The following is an 18,438-nucleotide window of genomic DNA, read 5'->3' as shown; positions in this document are numbered from 1 at the left end:
CGAGCCGCGGCTAAAAGCACGGACCCCAGAGACGGGCACGAGACACTAAGGCTGCTGCTGCCGCCACCAAGAAGCCTGTGTGCGAGCACAGGTTACCATCCACAACCCCCTTCCGGGGAGCCTGTCCATCCCGCCACTGCCAGGGTCCCAGGATCCAGGGACAACTTACCCAGGAGAACGCACGGCGCGCTTCGGGCTGGTGCAACGTCACGCCGGCCTCTGCCGCCGCAGGCTCGCCCCGTACTCCGTGCCCCGCCCTCTCCCCGGCCTGAGTGAGCCAGAGCCCCGGAATCAGCGGTTCCTTTAACCGCGTCCTGTCTGAGCGAAGAACAGACGCCCTCCAGCGACCTACACGCAGAGGCGGGGCGAAATCCAAAGCTGAGCCCCTGGGACCTGTGAGAACAAAGAAGAGAAAGGGAAATCTCTCCCAGCAGCCTCAGAAGCAGCGGATTCAAGCTCCACAATCAACTTGATGTCTGTGGAATACATGAATAGACAACCAATCATCCCAAATTGAGGAGGTGGGCTTTGAGAGTAAGATTTATGCTGTATACCTTTGCTTCCACCATTTGTCCTCGGGTTCTATCCGTCCGTTTTTTGGTTTTTTTTTTTCAATTTTTTTTCTTAATAATTATTTTTTTATTTTAATAACTTTATATTTTATCTTACTTTATTTTATTTTACTTTATCTTCTTTCTTTCTTTCTTTTTTCCTTCCTTCCCTCCTTCCTTCCTTCCTTCCTCCTTCCCTACCTCCCTCCTTTCTTTCTTTCTTTCTTTCTTTCTTTCTTCTTCTACTAATTCTTTCTTTCTACTTTTTCTCCCTCTTATTCTGAGCCGTGTGGATGAAAGGCTCTTGGTGCTGCAGCCGGAAGTCAGTGCTGTGCCTCTGAGGTGGGAGAGCCAACTTCAGGACACTGGTTCACAGGAGACCTCCCAGCTCCACGTAATATCAAACGGCGAAAATCTCCCAGAGATCTCCATCTGAACACCAGCACCCAGCTTCACTCAACGACCAGCAAGCTACAGTGCTGGGCATCCTATGCCAAACAACTAGCAACACAGGAGCACAACCCCACCCATTAGTAGAGAGTCTGCCTAAAATCATAATAAGTCCACAGACACCCCAAAACACACCACCAGACGTGGACCTGCCCACCAGAAAGACAAGATCCAGCCTCATCCACCAGAACACAGGCACTAGTCCCCTCCACCAGGAAGCCTACACAACCCACTGAACTAACCTTAGCCACTGGAGACAGACACCAAAAACAATGGGAACTACGAGCCTGCAGCCTGCAAAAAGGAGACCCCAAACACAGTAAGATAAGCAAAATGGGAAGACAGAAAAACACACAGCAGATGAAGGAGCAAGATAAAAACCCACCAGACCTAACAAATGAAGAGGAAGTAGGCAGTCTACCTGAAAAAGAATTCAGAATAATGATAGTAAAGATGATCCAAAATCTTGGAAATAGAATGGACAAAATGCAAGAAACATTTAAAAAGGGCCTAGAAGAACTAAAGATGAAACAAACAACGATGAACAACACAATGAATGAAATGAAAAATACTCTAGAAGGGATCAATAGCAGAATAACGGAGGCAGAAGAACGGATAAGTGACCTGGAAGATAAAATAGTGGAAATAACTACTGCAGAGCAGAATAAAGAAAAAAAGAATGAAAATAACTGAGGACAGTCTCAGAGACCTCTGGGACAACATTAAATGCACCAACATTTGAATTATAGGGGTTCCAGAAGAAGAAGAGAAAAAGAAAGGGATTGAGAAAGTATTTGAAGAGATTATAGTTGAAAACTTCCCTAATATGGGAAAGGAAATAGTTAATCAAGTCCAGGAAGCACAGAGAGTCCCATACAGGATAAATCCAAGGAGAAATATGCCAAGACACATATTAATCAAACTGTCCAAAATTAAATACAAAGAAAACATATTAAAAGCAGCAAGGGAATAACAACAAATAACACACAAGGGAATCCCCATAAGGTTAACAGCTGATCTTTCAGCAGAAACTCTGCAAGCCAGAAGGGACTGGCAGGACATATTTAAAGTGATGAAGGAGAAAAACCTACAACCAAGATTACTCTACCCAGCAAGGATCTCATTCAGATTTGATGGAGAAATTAAAACCTTTACAGACAAGCAAAACCTGAGAGAGTTCAGCACCACCAAACCAGCTTTACAACAACTGCTAAAGGAACTTCCCTAGGCAAGAAGAAAAATAGAAGGAAAAGACCTACAATAACGAACCCAAAACAATTAAGAAAATGGGAATAGGAACATACATATCGATAATTACCTTAAATGTAAATGGACTAAATGCTCCCACCAAAAGACACAGATTGGCTGAATGAATACAAAAACAAGACCCATATATATGCTGTCTACAAGAGACCCACTTCAGACCGAGAGACACATACAGACTGAAAGTAAGGGGATGGAAAAAGATATTTCATGCAAATGGAAACCAAAAGAAAGCTGGAGTAGCAATTCTCATATCAGACAAAATAGACTTTAAAATAAAGACTATTAGAAGAGACAAAGAAGGACACTACATAATGATCAAGGGATCGATCCAAGAAGATATAACAATTGTAAATATTTATGCACCCAACATAGGTGCACCTCAATACATAAGGCAAATGTTAACAACCATAAAAGGGGAAATCGACAGTAACACAATCATAGTAGGGGACTTTAACACCCCACTTTCACCAATGGACAGATCATCCAAAATGAAAATAAATAAGGAAACACAAGCTTTAAATGATACATTAAACAAGATGGACTTAATTGATATTTATAGGACATTCCATCCAAAAACAACAGAATACACTTTCTTCTCAGGCACTCATGAAATATTCTCCAGGACAATCATATCTTGGGTCACAAATCAAGCCTTGGTAAATTTAAGAAAATTGAATACGTATCAAGTACCTTTTCCAACCACAATGTTATGAGTCTAGATATCAATTACAGGAAAAAACCTGTAAAACATACAAACACATGGAGGCTAAACAATACACTACTAAATAACCAAGAGATCACTGAAGAAATCAAAGAGGAAATCAAAAAATACATAGAAACAAATAACAATGAAAACACGATGACTCAAAACCTATGGGATGCAGCAAAAGCAGTTCAAAGAGGGAAGTTTATAGCAATACAGTCTTACCTCAAGAAACAAGAAACATTTCAAATGAACAACCTAACCTTATACCTAAAGCAGTTAGAGATAGAAGAACAAAGAGACCCCAAAGTTAGCAGAAGGCAAGAAATCATAAAAATCAGATCAGAAATAAATGAAAAAGAAATGAAGGAAACAAGAGCAGAGATCAATAAAACTAAAAGCTGGTTCTTTGAGAAGGTAAACAAAATTGATAAACCATTAGCCAGACTCATCAAGAAAAAAAGGGAGAAGACTCAAATCAATAGAATTAGAAATGAAAAAGGAGAAGTAACAACGGACACTGCACAAATACAAAGGATCATGAGAGATTACTACAAGCAACTCTATGCCAATAAAATGGACAACCTGGAAGAAACGGACAAATTCTTAGTAATGCACAACCTGCCAAGACTGAATCAGGAAGAAATAGGAAATATGAACAGACCAATTACAAGCACTGAAATTGAAACTGTGATTAAAAATCTTCCAAAAAACAAAAGCCCAGGACCAGATGGCTTCACAGGCGAATTCTATCAAACATTTAGAGAAGAGCTAACGCCTATCCTTCTCAAACTCTTCCAAAATATAGCAGAGGGAGGAACACTCCCAAACCCATTCTACGAGGCCACCATCGCCCTGATACCAAAACCAGACAAGGATGTCACAAAGAAAGAAAACTACAGGGCAATATCACTGATGAACATAGAAGCAAAAATCCGCAACAAAATACTGGCAAACAGAATCCAACAGAACATTAAAAGGATCATACACCATGATCAAGTGGGGTTTATCCCAGGAATGCAAGGATTCTTCCATATACGCAAAACAATGTGATACACCATATTAACAAATTGAAGGAGAAAAACCATACGATCATCTCAATAGATGCAGAGAAAGATTTCGACAAAATTCAACACCCATTTATGATAAAAACCCTGCAGAAAGTAGGCATAGAGGGAACTTTTGTCAACATAATAAAGGCCATATATGACAAAGCCACAGCCAACATCATCCTCAATGGTGAAAAGTTGAAAGCATTTCCACTAAGATCAGGAACAAGACAAGGTTGCCCACTCTTACCACTCTTATTCAACATAGTTTTGGAAGTTTTAGCCACAGCAATCAGGGAAGAAAAGGAAATAAAAGGAATCCAAATTGGAAAAGAAGAAGTAAAGGTGTCACTGTTTTCAGATGACATGATACTATACATAGAGAATCCTAAAGATGATACCAGAAAACTACTAGAGCTAATCAATGAATTTGGTAAAGTTGCAGGATACAAAATTAATGCACAGAAATCTCTGGCATTCCTATACACTAATGATGAAAAATCTGAAAGTGAAATCAAGAAAACACTCCCATTTACCATTGCAACAAAAAGAATAAAATATCTAGGAATAAACCTACCTACGGAGACAAAAGACCTGTATGCAGAAAATTATAAGACACTGATGAAAGAAATTAAAGATGATACAAATAGATGGAGAGATATACCATGTTCTTGGATTGGAAGAATCAACATTCTGAAAATGACTCTACTACCCAAAGCAATCTACACATTCAATGCAATCCCTATCAAACTACCACTGGTATTTTTCACAGAACTAGAAGAAAAAATTTCACAATTTGTATGGAAACACAAAAGATCCCGAATAGCCAAAGCAATCTTGAGAAAGAAAAACGGAGCTGGAGGAATCAGGCTTCCTGACTTCAGACTATACTAGAAAGATATAGTAATCAAGACAGTATGGTACTGGCACAAAAATAGAAAGATAGATCAGTGGAACAGGAGAGAAAGTCCAGAGATAAACCCACGCACATATGGTCACCTTATCTTTGATAAAGGAGGCAGGAATGTACAATGGAGAAAGGACAGCCTCTTCAATAAGTGGTGCTGGGAAAACTGGACAGGTACATGTAAAAGTATGAAATTAGATCACTCCCTAACACCATACACAAAAATCAGCTCAAAATGGATTAAAGACCTAAATGTAAGGCCAGAAACTATCAAACTCTTAGAGGAAAACATTGGCAGAACACTCTAGGGCATAAGTCACACCAAGATCCTTTTTGACCCACCTCCTAGAGAAATGGAAATAAAAACAAAAATAAACAAATGGGACCTAATGAAACTTCAAAACTTTTGCACAGCAAAGGAATCCATAAACAAGACCAAAAGACAACCCTCAGAATGGGAGAAAATATTTGTAAATGAAGCAACTGACAAAGGATTAATCTCCAAAATTTATAAGCAGCTTATGCAGCTCAATAACAAAAAAACAAACAACCCAATGCAAAAATGGGCAGAAGACCTAAATAGACATTTCTCCAAAGAAGATATACAGACTGCCAACAAACATTTGAAAGAATGCTCAACATCATTAATCATTAGAGAAATGCAGATAAAAACTACAATGAGATATCATCTCACACCAGTCAGAATGGCCATCATCAAAAAATCTAGAAACAGTAAATGCTGGAGAGGGTGTGGAGAAAAGGGAACCCTATTGCACTGTTGGTGGGAATGTAAATTGATACAGCCACTGTGGAGAACAGTATGGAGGTTCCTTAAAAAACTACCAATAGAACTACCATATGACCCAGCAATCCCACTACTGGGCATATACCCTGAGAAAACCATAATTCAAAAAGAGTCATGTACCAAAATATTCATTGCAGCTCTATTTACAATAGCCCGCAGATGGAAACAACCCAAGTGTCCATCATCGGATGAATGGTAAAGAAGATGTGGCACATATATACAATGGAATATTACTCAGCCATAAAAAGAAACGAAATTGAGCTATTTGTAATGAGGTGTATAGATCTAGAGTCTGTCATACAGAGTGAAGTAAGTCAGAAAGAGAAAGACAAATACCGTATGCTAACACATATATATGGAATTTAAGAAAAAAAAATGTCATGAAGAACCTAGGGGTAAGACAGGAATAAAGACACAGACCTACTAGAGAATGGACTTGAGGATATGGGGAGGGGGAAGGGTAAGATGTGACAAAGCGAGAGAGAGGCATGTACATATATACACTACCAAACGTAAGGTAGATAGCTAGTGGGAAGCAGGTGCATAGCACAGGGATATCAGCTCGGTGCTTTGTGACCGCCTGGAGGGTGGGATAGGGAGGGTGGGAGGGAGGGAGACGCAAGAGCGAAGAGATATGGGACATATGTGTATGTATAACTGATTGACTTTGTTATAAAGCAGAAACTAACACACCATTGTAAAGCAATTACACTCCAATAAAGATGTAAAAAAAAAAAAAATGCTAGAGGAGTCACTGGACTTCAGTGGATAAGGACGAAAATAATGCTTTAGATTAACCTGAATCTAGGTAGTTGGTATATAAGTGGTCACTGCACTGATTTTTCTGGGTAGCTAATATTTTTCAAAGTATAAGTTTTTATTTTTTAAACTTGATCTTGTTTTCCCACAAAAATTTAGGCTCAACTGAAAACAGGTCCCCTGTTTGTGTGTCCTCTTTGCTATATCCTCAGAACAGTACCTGGCACACAGTAGATGACCAATAAGCTATTGTCCAAGTCCAGCCATATGTAAAAAGGGCCAAGACTATGGTGGTGTCAGAGTGGGAAGATAGGGATATTTGCAGACTTCCAAAAGCAATATTGATAGAATTTGGCAATTTGAGGATAGGGGAACAGCTCTGAACATGCAAAAGTGACAGGAGATTGGTGGAATCATCTCACAGTTAAGTTGGAAAAGATGCAGATCTGAGGAAAAATGAATTGTATTTTGGATCCATGACATTATGGGGAATAGGCCAGTGAAATGCAGAACTGAAACTTGACACAAATTTTGGAGTAACTTAGCTAGAGGGGATTGCTGAGATTAGCAAAGTAAATGAGGTTTCTCAAGAAAGATGAAGGGCCTATTCTCCCACTATTATGAGAGCAGAAACTAAAGCTAAGATCTTCTTTGTATAATAACAGTGTTATTTCAAAATACGTGAAAGATCGTTTTTGAGGGTTTAGATTGGAATCACAAACCAGCTACTCGAAAGCTAATTTACCTGTAGAGACTGCTTTCTTTGGACCTTCAATAAACTTTGGGCTGTTTTAAACTTACTCAAAGTCATTGTCAACATTAAACAATCAAAAGCTACATACAAATTCTTATTCTTTAATCCTCTTGAAAACCAGGCAGATTTGTCAACCTCAGCCTACGGCACAATTGGGTGGAGCTGGGCACCTATTGCTGCCTTTAAATGACTCCAGTTTACCGCTGCATTTGATTGTTTCAGCTGTGTGATCCACCTGGCCCCTGTAGGTATTTGAGTTTGCAGTTCTTGGTCTAGTGGTACCATGTCAGTACACTGATAGTACAAACTGTAACGATGAGCACTTATTGCCAGGCACTGTTTTAAGCATGCCACAGAGATCATTTACTATTTGAGGGAGTTTCAATTATTAAACCATATTACAGATGAGAAAACTGAGACATAGAGGTTATAGGACCTGTCTGAAAAGTTAAAAAAAAAAGGACTGCCTGAATGAAGGTCAACAACCAGCAAGTGGTAAAAAGTTAGACTTACATGTGCAGTTAGCCAAATAGTATTCAATTTAAATGGTCATAAATTACTCTGTATGAACCTGAGTCTTTTTCTAAAAGAAAGCCTGTGCTCTTCTGTACGTACACACAGACATACACACCCTATGTGACTTTGGCTAGCTGAGTATCTCCGTTCTTCTTCTACCTGTGCAAAGTTGGCCTAAGGTGAACTCAACAGTTTCATCCCTCCCCACAAAGCATGGTCTTGCGCAGTGAGGAGGGTGAGTCATAGTGGTAAGATGTCCACACATTTATCTCTAGAAAACATACAATGCATAGATAGGACTAACTTCAAGAAACATATGTTCTAGCTGGAGATATGTAATGTGCTCAAAAGTTTTTAAGGACATTTAAAAAGAAACATGTGGGTGGGTATAAATAGAAGTTGTGGAACATATCCAAGGCCGAAAGGCTGAGGGGACACAAGAGATCAGAATAAGGAGAGCCGGGAAAACCACGTGGAAGTGTTTCAGTTAGGGTTTGGAAGTGTGCACACGGAGATGTCCACAGGAAGGGAACACCAGGCACTCTGGGTTCCCTCCTAAAATATCAGCGGGCATTAAAGTTTGCTTGACTGAAGAAACATCCAGTGGAATAAACATGGAACAGAATGAAAGAATGTGAAAGGTCAGAAAGGATATCTGACTACATTGGAAAAAGTGAGAAAAGGATTAGGAAAAAAGGATCAGGGTTCTAAAAGATCTTGATGAATGAAAACATATAATTATAAAGTAGACATGAATTAGGGGGAAAAAACCCCACACCAGTAGAGTCAAAATGACAGTAGAATAAACAAAGTATTAAAATCAAGAACAAAAAATTCCCTCATAAAAAAAAATTCACTCATAACTATCAGAGATAATGAAAACTTTTTTTCCCCTTTCTGACAACACATTTGGGAAATGTGAAATCAGGGGTATAAGAAGCTGGCCGCTTAAATTAAAAGAATACATACATCTGGAAAAGAAGTACTATAATAGGAGAGAAATGATAGAGAATTACTCTTTGTCACACATTGACTCTAGAAAAATCCATTAATTTTCTGTGTAGCTATTTTAACACAATCCTTTTTTAACACTCTATCACAGAGGACTTATAACAGAACAATCATGAGTCAGTCAACGAACCTCAATTTTCTCCTAAGTCTTTGCTAGATGCTGGGGAAAAAGAAAACCGGTATTTGTTAAATGCCCACTTTGTGCTGTGAATTACTACAGGCCTTTGACTGCTTTATTTCATTTAATCATCACTATAACTGTGTAAGGTGGGCACCATAAACTTAAAAAAAATTTTGAGGTATAGTCGATTTACAGTGTTGTGTTATCTCTGCTGTACAGCAAAGTGACTGTTTTACACACATATACATTCTTTTTTATATTCTTTTTCATTATGGTTTATCCCAGGATATTGAATATAGTTCCCTGTGGGCACAGTAAACATTTTAAATTTTAAAGATGAATGTGAAGGTTGGAGAGATGAAATAATTTGCCCAAGTCCACACAGCTGGTAGGTGGCAGAGCTGGTACTCAAATATTACTCCTCTCAAGCTGGAATAAAGCTTATCTGGGTTAAAATCTGGTCCTGCTACATACCAGTTTTGTGGCCTGACCTAATTAACCTCTGGATTTCACTCTTTTCTTCTGCAATACAGGAAGACAAAACCACTTCTCAAAGGGTTATTTTGTGGAAATTAGTTTATTCATTTGTTCATCTATCAAATGATGGACCACAGAACAAGGAAGTGAAGAAATGAGGGAGGGGGTAACATTAGAACAAAGTCAATAGCTCTAAAGTTGTGATGGAAGTAAAAAAAGGTTGCTAGAATAGCAGCATTAAAGCAGATGAGCTGGATGGGCAGGGGTCAAAGTATAGTGCTTAAAGGAGAGTTTTTAGAGCTTGTATGGATTTTGATGTCAACATGAAGGAGATGACCACAGGAGGGGGTGGCTAAGGATGTGAAAGGTAGGGATGGGGGAAGAGAATCTTGGAGGCAAGGAAGTTGCGAAACTGAAAAACAATGAGCAACGCATGCAAAGTATCTAGAACTCAGGTGATCCTTACAAAATGCTAATCCTGAAAAGTAAAAAATTAGACATAGCAAACATACTTCTTGTTTGCATATTAAAAAGGATGAAAGTGAGAAACCTGCCTGAGTGGCAGGCAGTGGACGGGAACACATATTTGACGCTATAGAAATGCATCAAGAAGGCAAATAGTTCATTGCAGCTCTATTTACAATAGCCCGGAGATGGAAACAACCTAAGTGCCCATCATCGGATGAATGGATAAAGAAGATGTGGCACATATATACAATGGAATATTACTCAGCCATAAAAAGAAACGAAATTGAGCTATTTGTAATGAGGTGGATAGACCTAGAGTCTGTCATACAGAGTGAAGTAAGTCAGAAAGAAAAAGACAAATACCGTATGCTAACACATATATATGGAATTTAAGAAAAAAACATCATGAAGAACCTAGGGGTAAAGCAGGAATAAAGACGCAGACCTCCTAGAGAACGGACTTGAGGTTATGGGGAGGGGGAAGGGTGAGCTGTGACAGGGCGAGAGAGAGTCATGGGCATATACACACTAACAAACGTAGTAAGGTAGATAGCTAGTGGGAAGCAGCCGCATGGCACAGGGATATTGGCTCGGTGCTTTGTGACAGCCTGGAAGGGTGGGATAGGGAGGGTGGGAGGGAGGGAGACGCAAGAGGGAAGACATATGGGAACATATGTTTATGTATGACTGATTCACTTTGTTATAAAGCAGAAACTAACACACCATTGTAAAGCAATTATACCCCAATAAAGATGTTAAAAAAAAAAAAAAAAAAAAGAAGGCAAATACTGCAATTCCCCACCCAGGCTCTTATGTATTATGTCCTGATATGACTCCCTTACACTTTAAATACTTCTGCTTGAAGGTACTTAAGTGTTCCGTTAACTGCTTTTGTAAGAGTAAATAAAATCGTGAAGAGTAAAAAAAGCTGAATTAAGTACAACAGGAAACAGTTAACAGTATGCAACAATGGTATGTTATTTTAAGAATATTAAACATCCTACTTACAACTTTATTTATATTATTAATTCACTTAGCAGTTCCTTTCCTGTTTTAAAATACAGGAACATATCCAATCCATGTTGAATGATATCTATTATCATCTGTTGATAATGATTATCTGTTATCAGGTTATTGGGATTCCAATTAAAGAGACTTAACTATATTTATAGAGAAAAAATATAAGTAATTTTAACAATTAAAAAATAAAAGTACAACAGGAAATGTTAACAAAACTTTCCAGGCAATATTTATTATAAATAAATATCTATGCCTCAGCAGTTCCTTCTGCCTTGGTTCTTCCCACAGCAAACACACCTTATGAGATATCTTCTCTGTCCTTCCTACGTAAAATCATCACCCCCCGCCCCCATCCATTATCACACTCTCTTCTTCACATCATTTATTACCCCTGGGTACACTTACATTTCTTGTTCATTGTCTTTCACCATTCTCTCTCCCAACTATAAGAGTTGAGACTTTATTTCTTTCATTGTTTTACCTCTAATTCCTAGAACAGACTTGGGCACATAGAAGCTTGTAAAAGTTACATTAAAAAAAAAATCTACTTTAATAACTCTTTAAGGTCTTAAGTACTCAATAAAAAGAATGGCTTCCCATTTTTACATTTAGAAAAGAAATTATGAACTAAGGTTAAAGTGAAGAAAATAAAATTTCTAGTCCACTGTTTTTTCCTTGATACCACCTCTAAAGATCAATGTTTAGTTAAAAAAAAAATTAATGCTTATTTATTTCCTTTAGGGCTTACAGCCTATGTGTTCCTTAAATCCAATTTGCTGAGCTTCACAGTTCTGTGAAATGTACTATGTCTGTGTCAGTCCATTGTAATCACAACTCACCACCTTCCAACCACCACAGATGGAGAAAGTGTTGAAAAGAATTTTTCCAAGCTGCCATATTCGATTTAATACTTTGGGGGACGCAGGAAGAGGAGGAGGAGAGCATAATATTTCTTTACTGACATGGACTTTATTCTTACTTATACTCAAGTTTTTAAATAACAAAAATAGAAGACATTTTGAATCAGAGTACGTCTCAAAGAGAAACATTAAAATGGTGGTTCCATTAGTCTTGAACCTGGATACTGGCTAAAATGGATTTTATGTACTTTTAAGGTGAACAAGTACAAGTAGTCTATTTAGTAAGTAAGGTTAAATGTCTGTCAGCAGATCTAAAATTTCAGAGGCAATATTTTATTTCAAATGTAAAAATAATACGGTCACATATTAATTGGTGAGAGTTACAATGATAGAAACCCTTAAAATTCTTATAAAAAAAACTAGAATTATTTCACAGTTAGTCTTGCCCACACTTCTCATGACTGTATGTTTTCCGGTTATCTATTAATCCAAATTAAAAATTAAATACATATTAACTTACCAACAGTGATATAACTTCAAGGCTGAGAAAAAGCACTAATCACAAAGAATTTCAATTAAACGTTCATCTAACAGTCCAGAAAGAGATGTTATCGAGAGAAGTCCTAATTATAAATCAGATAGCTGTGTATCTGTTTAAAGACTAACATACACCTAGCTTCACCAAAACACTTCCGAAAAAAACTACACATACCTATTTTGTTCAAGACATAATATGAAAATTAAAATAATTCCTCTACTTTAAAAAAAGCGTGACTCCTAAGAAAGGTTCATAGCATCTCATTAACAAAGCAAAAATGTTAACCTGAAATGGTTCATCTATTTTGGTCTTCAGTTACAAATAAAAAGTCACTAACAATTTATTATAATAATTCTATAAACAATTGGAAACATTATTATCAGAAAAAAAATTTTGTCAATGGAAAACAATCACTGATTCAATGAGCATTTGATCATTTTATTAACAAAATATGGGCAAGAATTACATCCCTCTCTGGTGAAACTTTTCAAATAATTTTATGTGGAGGGCCTTGAGAAGTATCAATTACAAAACATTTTTTTAAATGAAAACATTTTTTAAATGTACAAATACAAACCAGTACTTTATACAAGCTACAAAGTTTGTCAATCAATGTAAAAAATAATTTGTTTCAACTGAATATAAGGCATGTTCAGTTTCTGTAATTTTGCAGAATTATTTTTTTTGCTTTGTTGGAGACTTTTCTCTTCGCTGGTCCTGATTCTTCTTTGATTCTCTGGATAGTTCAGAGTATCGGCTAGATTTTTCCCATCGTCTCTCAGCACCATTCTGATACCTATCTTCATCACTTCTAGAGGCTGAATGTTTTTTATCCTTTTCTCTTGACTTGGACCTATCCTTTCTTCTAAAATTCTCACTGTCCTTATTTCTGTATTTGTGCTCATTTTCAGAGAAAGAATTTCTTCTCTCTCCTCTTTTCTTTCTGGGATCCCCAAGATTATGTTCCAAATCCATGTACATTTCTTGGTCTCTGTCCTTCATGGCTCTGCTGTAGCTGTTTCGCTCAGAAGGAAGCCCTCTGTCTGAAGTGTACTTTGTTACGGGATCTTTTGAATCTCTGTCTCTGGGTTTCTCTGACCTCCTTTCTCTCTCGGTCCTCGTTTCCTGGTGCCGTTGCTCTGGTCTCCTTTCTTCTTGTTTCCTATCATTCGTGTGTTGTTTCCTGATCAATTTATTTACTTCTTTCCTTCTGTGGTTCCCTTGCCCCTTCTTTCTTACATCTTTATCTGCATGTGTAAAATGAAATATAGTTAGCTTTCATTTTAGTCTTAATTTCACAACTGAAAAATCACACTTATTGATGCATTACAGGTTTACTAATTCAGACAAACTGGATGCAGAGCCAAATCGATTGAATGCAAAGTCTGATGACAGACATTATACAATAGTGTAATTTTTAAGAATATACAATATATTAACTGAAGTACTGCTTTGACCCTTAACTCAAAAGAGTAAACAAGAACTTTAAGTAAACTATAGCAAATGTAAAAGTTTTAATGAAGTGACTAAAGTGGTACAATTCCACTCACAAATTTTATCCGAAACATAAATTCTAGCCCACATGCATTATGTCATATGAAATATTATGTCAGATCTCGTACATAATTAAAATGCAATGATCATACATGCCAGCAACATCACTTCCTAAGAGGTGGGCTGAGCGGGATGACTGGGTTTGTGTAATGATATGAATATGTATTTTTCAAATGAAAACCTCTGCCTACAGAAATGATAGTCCTGCTATCAGAGAAGTAGTAACTGTACTAGCAAAGAGAAGCTATATTGAGATATAATCATAGGCTTTATGAGAGCCACAAAGGCTTGATTTCTGAGAAAACTCTTCTAAGAAGGCCTTGAAACTTTGAATTTTATTGATATGATCACAAATATAAATATTAATTACAATGAAATATCTTACCATTTTAAGCTATAAAACACATTCAATCACGATATCTGTGTTATTTAGTTTGGGTACATAATCAAGGGTACTGAGATGACCACAGTTTCTGTCAAGTTCATATAAATACATACAAAAAGAAGGAAATATGGTGGAAAGTTGCCTACCCTTGTCCTACCTCCACCCAAACGTCAGTGTACCAGCCTCTGTTTCTCCTGCCAAATGCCTACCCCGGCACAGTCAGTTGGTTTGCCACTAAGGACCTATTTCTCTGGTTCCTATCAAGCAGCTCAGCTGAGCTGCAGCTACCCAAGCAGAAACCATCTGGCTCCGTGCAGAATCGACGTCTCTCTGACCCTGGTGTATGCCACTCTTGGTGCTTCTTGACACTAAAACCTGAGCCCTATAATAATATGCACTCTTCTCTCTCTTTGGTGTTTGCTTTAAAATTTTCTAATTTGGGGTAAGTTCATATTGCTTTTATGCTATTTAATATTTTACTGATAAAACTGAAAGCTCTCTACTGAAACAGTATGATGAGGCAAATTAATTCTGAATCAGCAAGCTTCCTTATTGCAGCAGTTCATGCTGTGTTATCATCTGTTCTCAAAACAGATACCATGAAATAACAAATTCTTTAGAGGTGAATGGTAAATGAACAATGTTAGTGTATTTCAATTCAAGAATAAAATTTCCTGTGAGCAAATGGAATCTTGCTCTAATAATATAAAACACTGAAAGTCCCCTAATTCTGCATGCCACTTAGTATGTAAAACACTTTGAAGTGAAACAAGCATGTAAAGACTAGCCTTCCAACCTACTAATAAGGCTGTGGGGAAAAGTGCTGCCTGTCTGAAATACGCATTGAAAGATACAAGAAATGACATGCATTTTGGACAATCAGAGTATCTCTTATTCAAACTAAGATACTATGATGAAAGAAGCAGAATTGGCCCTGGGGAAAACAACATAGACCTTTTCAGAAAATGGCATATTTGAAAAAATCCTTTACTATAGCACTTCCCCTTCCCAAGGAGGACAGACAAAATTGTGAAAGACTAGTAATGCTGCTGAAAACAACTAGAAATGCCAGATAAAATTTTAACATCTTCTCTTGAAAGGCACTAAAGATCTGGAGCAACTTAAGATGCTATAAGGAAGTGCTCAAAAAAAGGGATGGGAGTATGTCAAAAGAACACTGGAGTCAACTTGAAGGAACTCCTAATTGCCAAAGTTGAAATGATCTGAACAAGAAAATAAATGATAGCATTGGACTTTAACCCATAGAATAAGATAAATATTCATGAGTCCACACTGATATAAATATATAGTTGAATTAATAAATAAATGGAGGAGGGCACAACTCTTTCTTACAGGAGAAATTCAATTACCAAATGTGGAAAAAGAGACAAACAGGAAAACCACCATTTGGCAAACACTACAGTAGTAAGTGTTGCAGATAAGATCCACAGATGGATGTGAAAATAGAAGACCAAAAGTTAGAGGAGAAAGAGGAGATTTGCATAGTACTGAATTATCTCCCTACAAGATATTAATTTATAAAGAAAAACAGTTTCCATGAAAAAACCCAATAGATACCACCTTAACCAAGTGGTCAAACTTAATGTCACCAATATCAGTATTATCAACTCCTCAATAAGGCACAGTAAGAACAACATATCGTTTCTATGGTATTCTGGCTAAAAATGAATAACCTCATTCTAACCATGAGAAAACATCAGACAAATCTCCATACTGCGGGACATTCTGCAGAATAAGTGACCAGAGGACTTAAAAAGGGTCAAAGCCATTCAAAACAAGGAAAGCCTGAGAAGAACTACCACAGGTTGTAGAAGATTAAAGAGAAATACAATTAAAGGCAAGGAGGGCCCTGGAAAAAGAAAAAGAACATTAGTGGGAAAACTAGTGAAATTCAAATAAGACCTGTTGTTTGGTGAATAGTATTTTCCTGATGTTAATCTCCTGGTTTTGATAAGTGAACTACAGTTATGGAAGATGCTAACATTAGGGGAAGTTGGGTGAAGACTATATGGAAATCCTCTGCACTATTTTTGCAACTTTCTTATAAGTCAAAAATTAGTTCAAGATAAAAACTAAAAAATGAAGACACCAGAGAGCTGGCAAAAAAAAATGAGGACTAGAAGGGCCAAGACTCAAGAGAAGGCAGAACCACAGAGAGGTAAGGTAATGTCACTTTCTCCCTGCGAGTATCTGCTGATTCAGAGGGCTGCTGCTGAGGGACATAGACCAGCAGAGCTCTGGCAGCCTTGCAGGGCTCGAGAGATAAGAACAGGACTAGTTACTTGCAATACATACATGTGACAAAAAATACATATCTGAAATACATAAAGGCACTTACAAATCAACAGAAAAGCCAACTTAATGAAAAGCGGGGGAGGAGGCAAAAATTCTGAACAGCCACTTAACAAAAAGAAAATATCCAAATGGCAGATAATACAGAAAACGATGCTCAACTTCACTACTGATCAAGGAAATGAAAATTAAAGCCACAATGCAGTACCATTACACACCCACCAAAATGGCTAAAATGAAAAAGACAGTCAGTTAAAGTGTTAGTGAAGATGGGAGCTATGGGAACTCTCATACATGGCTGGTGGGAGTGTAAACTAGAATAACCACTTGGAAGGCTGTTTGGGAGTATCTACACACACCCTACAGCCCAGTGATCCCACCTCTAGGTACATATCCAACAGAAATGTGCATATATATATATATATATATATATATATATATATATATATATGTATGTCGCCAAAAGATATGTACAAGAGCATTCATGGCAACACTACTTATAAATTTAAATTTCCGCTGAGTAAAAAGGACAAATGTTAAATATACTGTGGAATATCTGCATAGTGAAAAACTATACAGCAATGAGAATGAATGAACTATAACTAAATGCAATAGTATGGACGTATCTCACAAACATAAAGTTGAAAGATAAACCAAACATAAAGAAGTTCATAATATATAATTCTAAAGTTTAAAGCAGGCAAAACTAATTTATAGAATTACAAATCAGAACAGGAGCTGCCATGAGGCAGTGGATGGGAGGAGTGGTAGTAAGTACAAGAGGGAAAAAGGAAGATTTCTGGGGTACTGGTTGTTCTCGTTCTGGGTCCTGGCTACACGGATGTGGTCTGTTTATGAAAATTTATACAGCTGTTCACTTAAAATGTGTGCACTGAATGTGTGGTATGCGTCAATTACTAATATAAAGCTTCACTATTAGAAGTAAAAAATTAAATTTTCTTTAAAATATAACCATCAGGAAAGCTCCTGTAAAGTAGATTACAGACATTATGAATGGCATTTCAGTCAGCACTCAAATAAATATTTGCCAATGGAATATCTTCATTTCGTTGAAGAGGATTCCAAAAGATAATCTTAGCATTATAAATGCTGAATTCAGTATAGACTGCAACAGTGATAGATGATCATTTATATTATTAACTGTGGCTTTTAAACAAATGAACTCTAAAATAAATAAGCAATCAAATTATTCTCTTCCCTTGTAAACACCACCAGCAATACACTTGTTAGAAAAGAGCACGATCAACTATACATCAGTTTCAGTACCTGAGGCTGAGCTCTGACTACTGGCGGATGAAGTGCTTTCTCCACTAGAAGACTCTGAACTGCTGTCGCTGCTGTCCGAATCAGAGGCAGAGGAGTCAGACTCAGAGGAGGAGGACTCAGGGGAGGAAGAGGAGGCGGGGGATTTATTTGGCTCAACATCTGGTTTTTGTGCCACGATGACCTTTGGTATATTTTTGAGATGCTCACGCAATTCATCCCTAATAAGAAACATAATCTCTGTTAGATTCTGCCTTGAAGGCAACTGTGAAATAATTCTGTAAATTGAATAAAATTCTGATAATAATTCTTACGTTAAACCTCCAAGACCTATAGAAGTAAAGAAGTTGATGGCAAATCGAGTGTTTCTTGGGTTATCTCGGGGTAATAATCCTTCAAAGAATGGCTGCAGAGTTCTAAAAAGGAAAAAGAAAAATGAACAAAAGAGAACAGATTGCTTAAATATAAAAAGGCAAAATCCTTATATAGTCATTTTTCAGATATTCTATATATTAAATTAGTAAATGAAATACAAGCAAGTGATTTAAAAATCATTTATCTGGTCAGGCTGTATGCTATCTAAATGAGTAGGGTCAAGTCATAATTTACTAAAATTAATTTCTAGGGATTTTCCTGGCAGTCCAGTG

At 37.2% G+C, this 18,438-nt stretch overlaps 1 protein-coding gene across 3 annotated transcripts in view; it reads right to left on the bottom strand.

Annotated features, from left to right (window-relative positions):
- Positions 1–11,353: 11,353 nt before the first annotated feature.
- Positions 11,354–18,438, bottom strand: part of CWC22 (CWC22 spliceosome associated protein homolog) — a 63,808-nt gene continuing 56,723 nt past the window's right edge. For all 3 annotated transcript variants that reach the window (XM_060016500.1, XM_060016501.1, XM_060016499.1), the window contains exons 18-20: positions 18,106–18,207; positions 17,795–18,012; positions 11,354–13,502 (exon numbers count right to left, since the gene is read on the bottom strand). In XM_060016500.1, coding sequence (XP_059872483.1) covers positions 12,931–13,502; positions 17,795–18,012; positions 18,106–18,207 — 892 coding nt within the window. In that variant the 3' untranslated portion in view covers positions 11,354–12,930. The remainder of the gene's footprint in view (positions 13,503–17,794; positions 18,013–18,105; positions 18,208–18,438) is intronic.

This window comes from Delphinus delphis, chromosome 7 (genome assembly GCF_949987515.2).
Source record: "Delphinus delphis chromosome 7, mDelDel1.2, whole genome shotgun sequence".
In the NCBI taxonomy this organism is placed as follows: domain Eukaryota; kingdom Metazoa; phylum Chordata; class Mammalia; order Artiodactyla; family Delphinidae; genus Delphinus; species Delphinus delphis.
The sequence above is the reverse complement of the archived record's forward strand: the minus strand, read 5'-3'. Positions and strand labels throughout refer to the sequence as shown.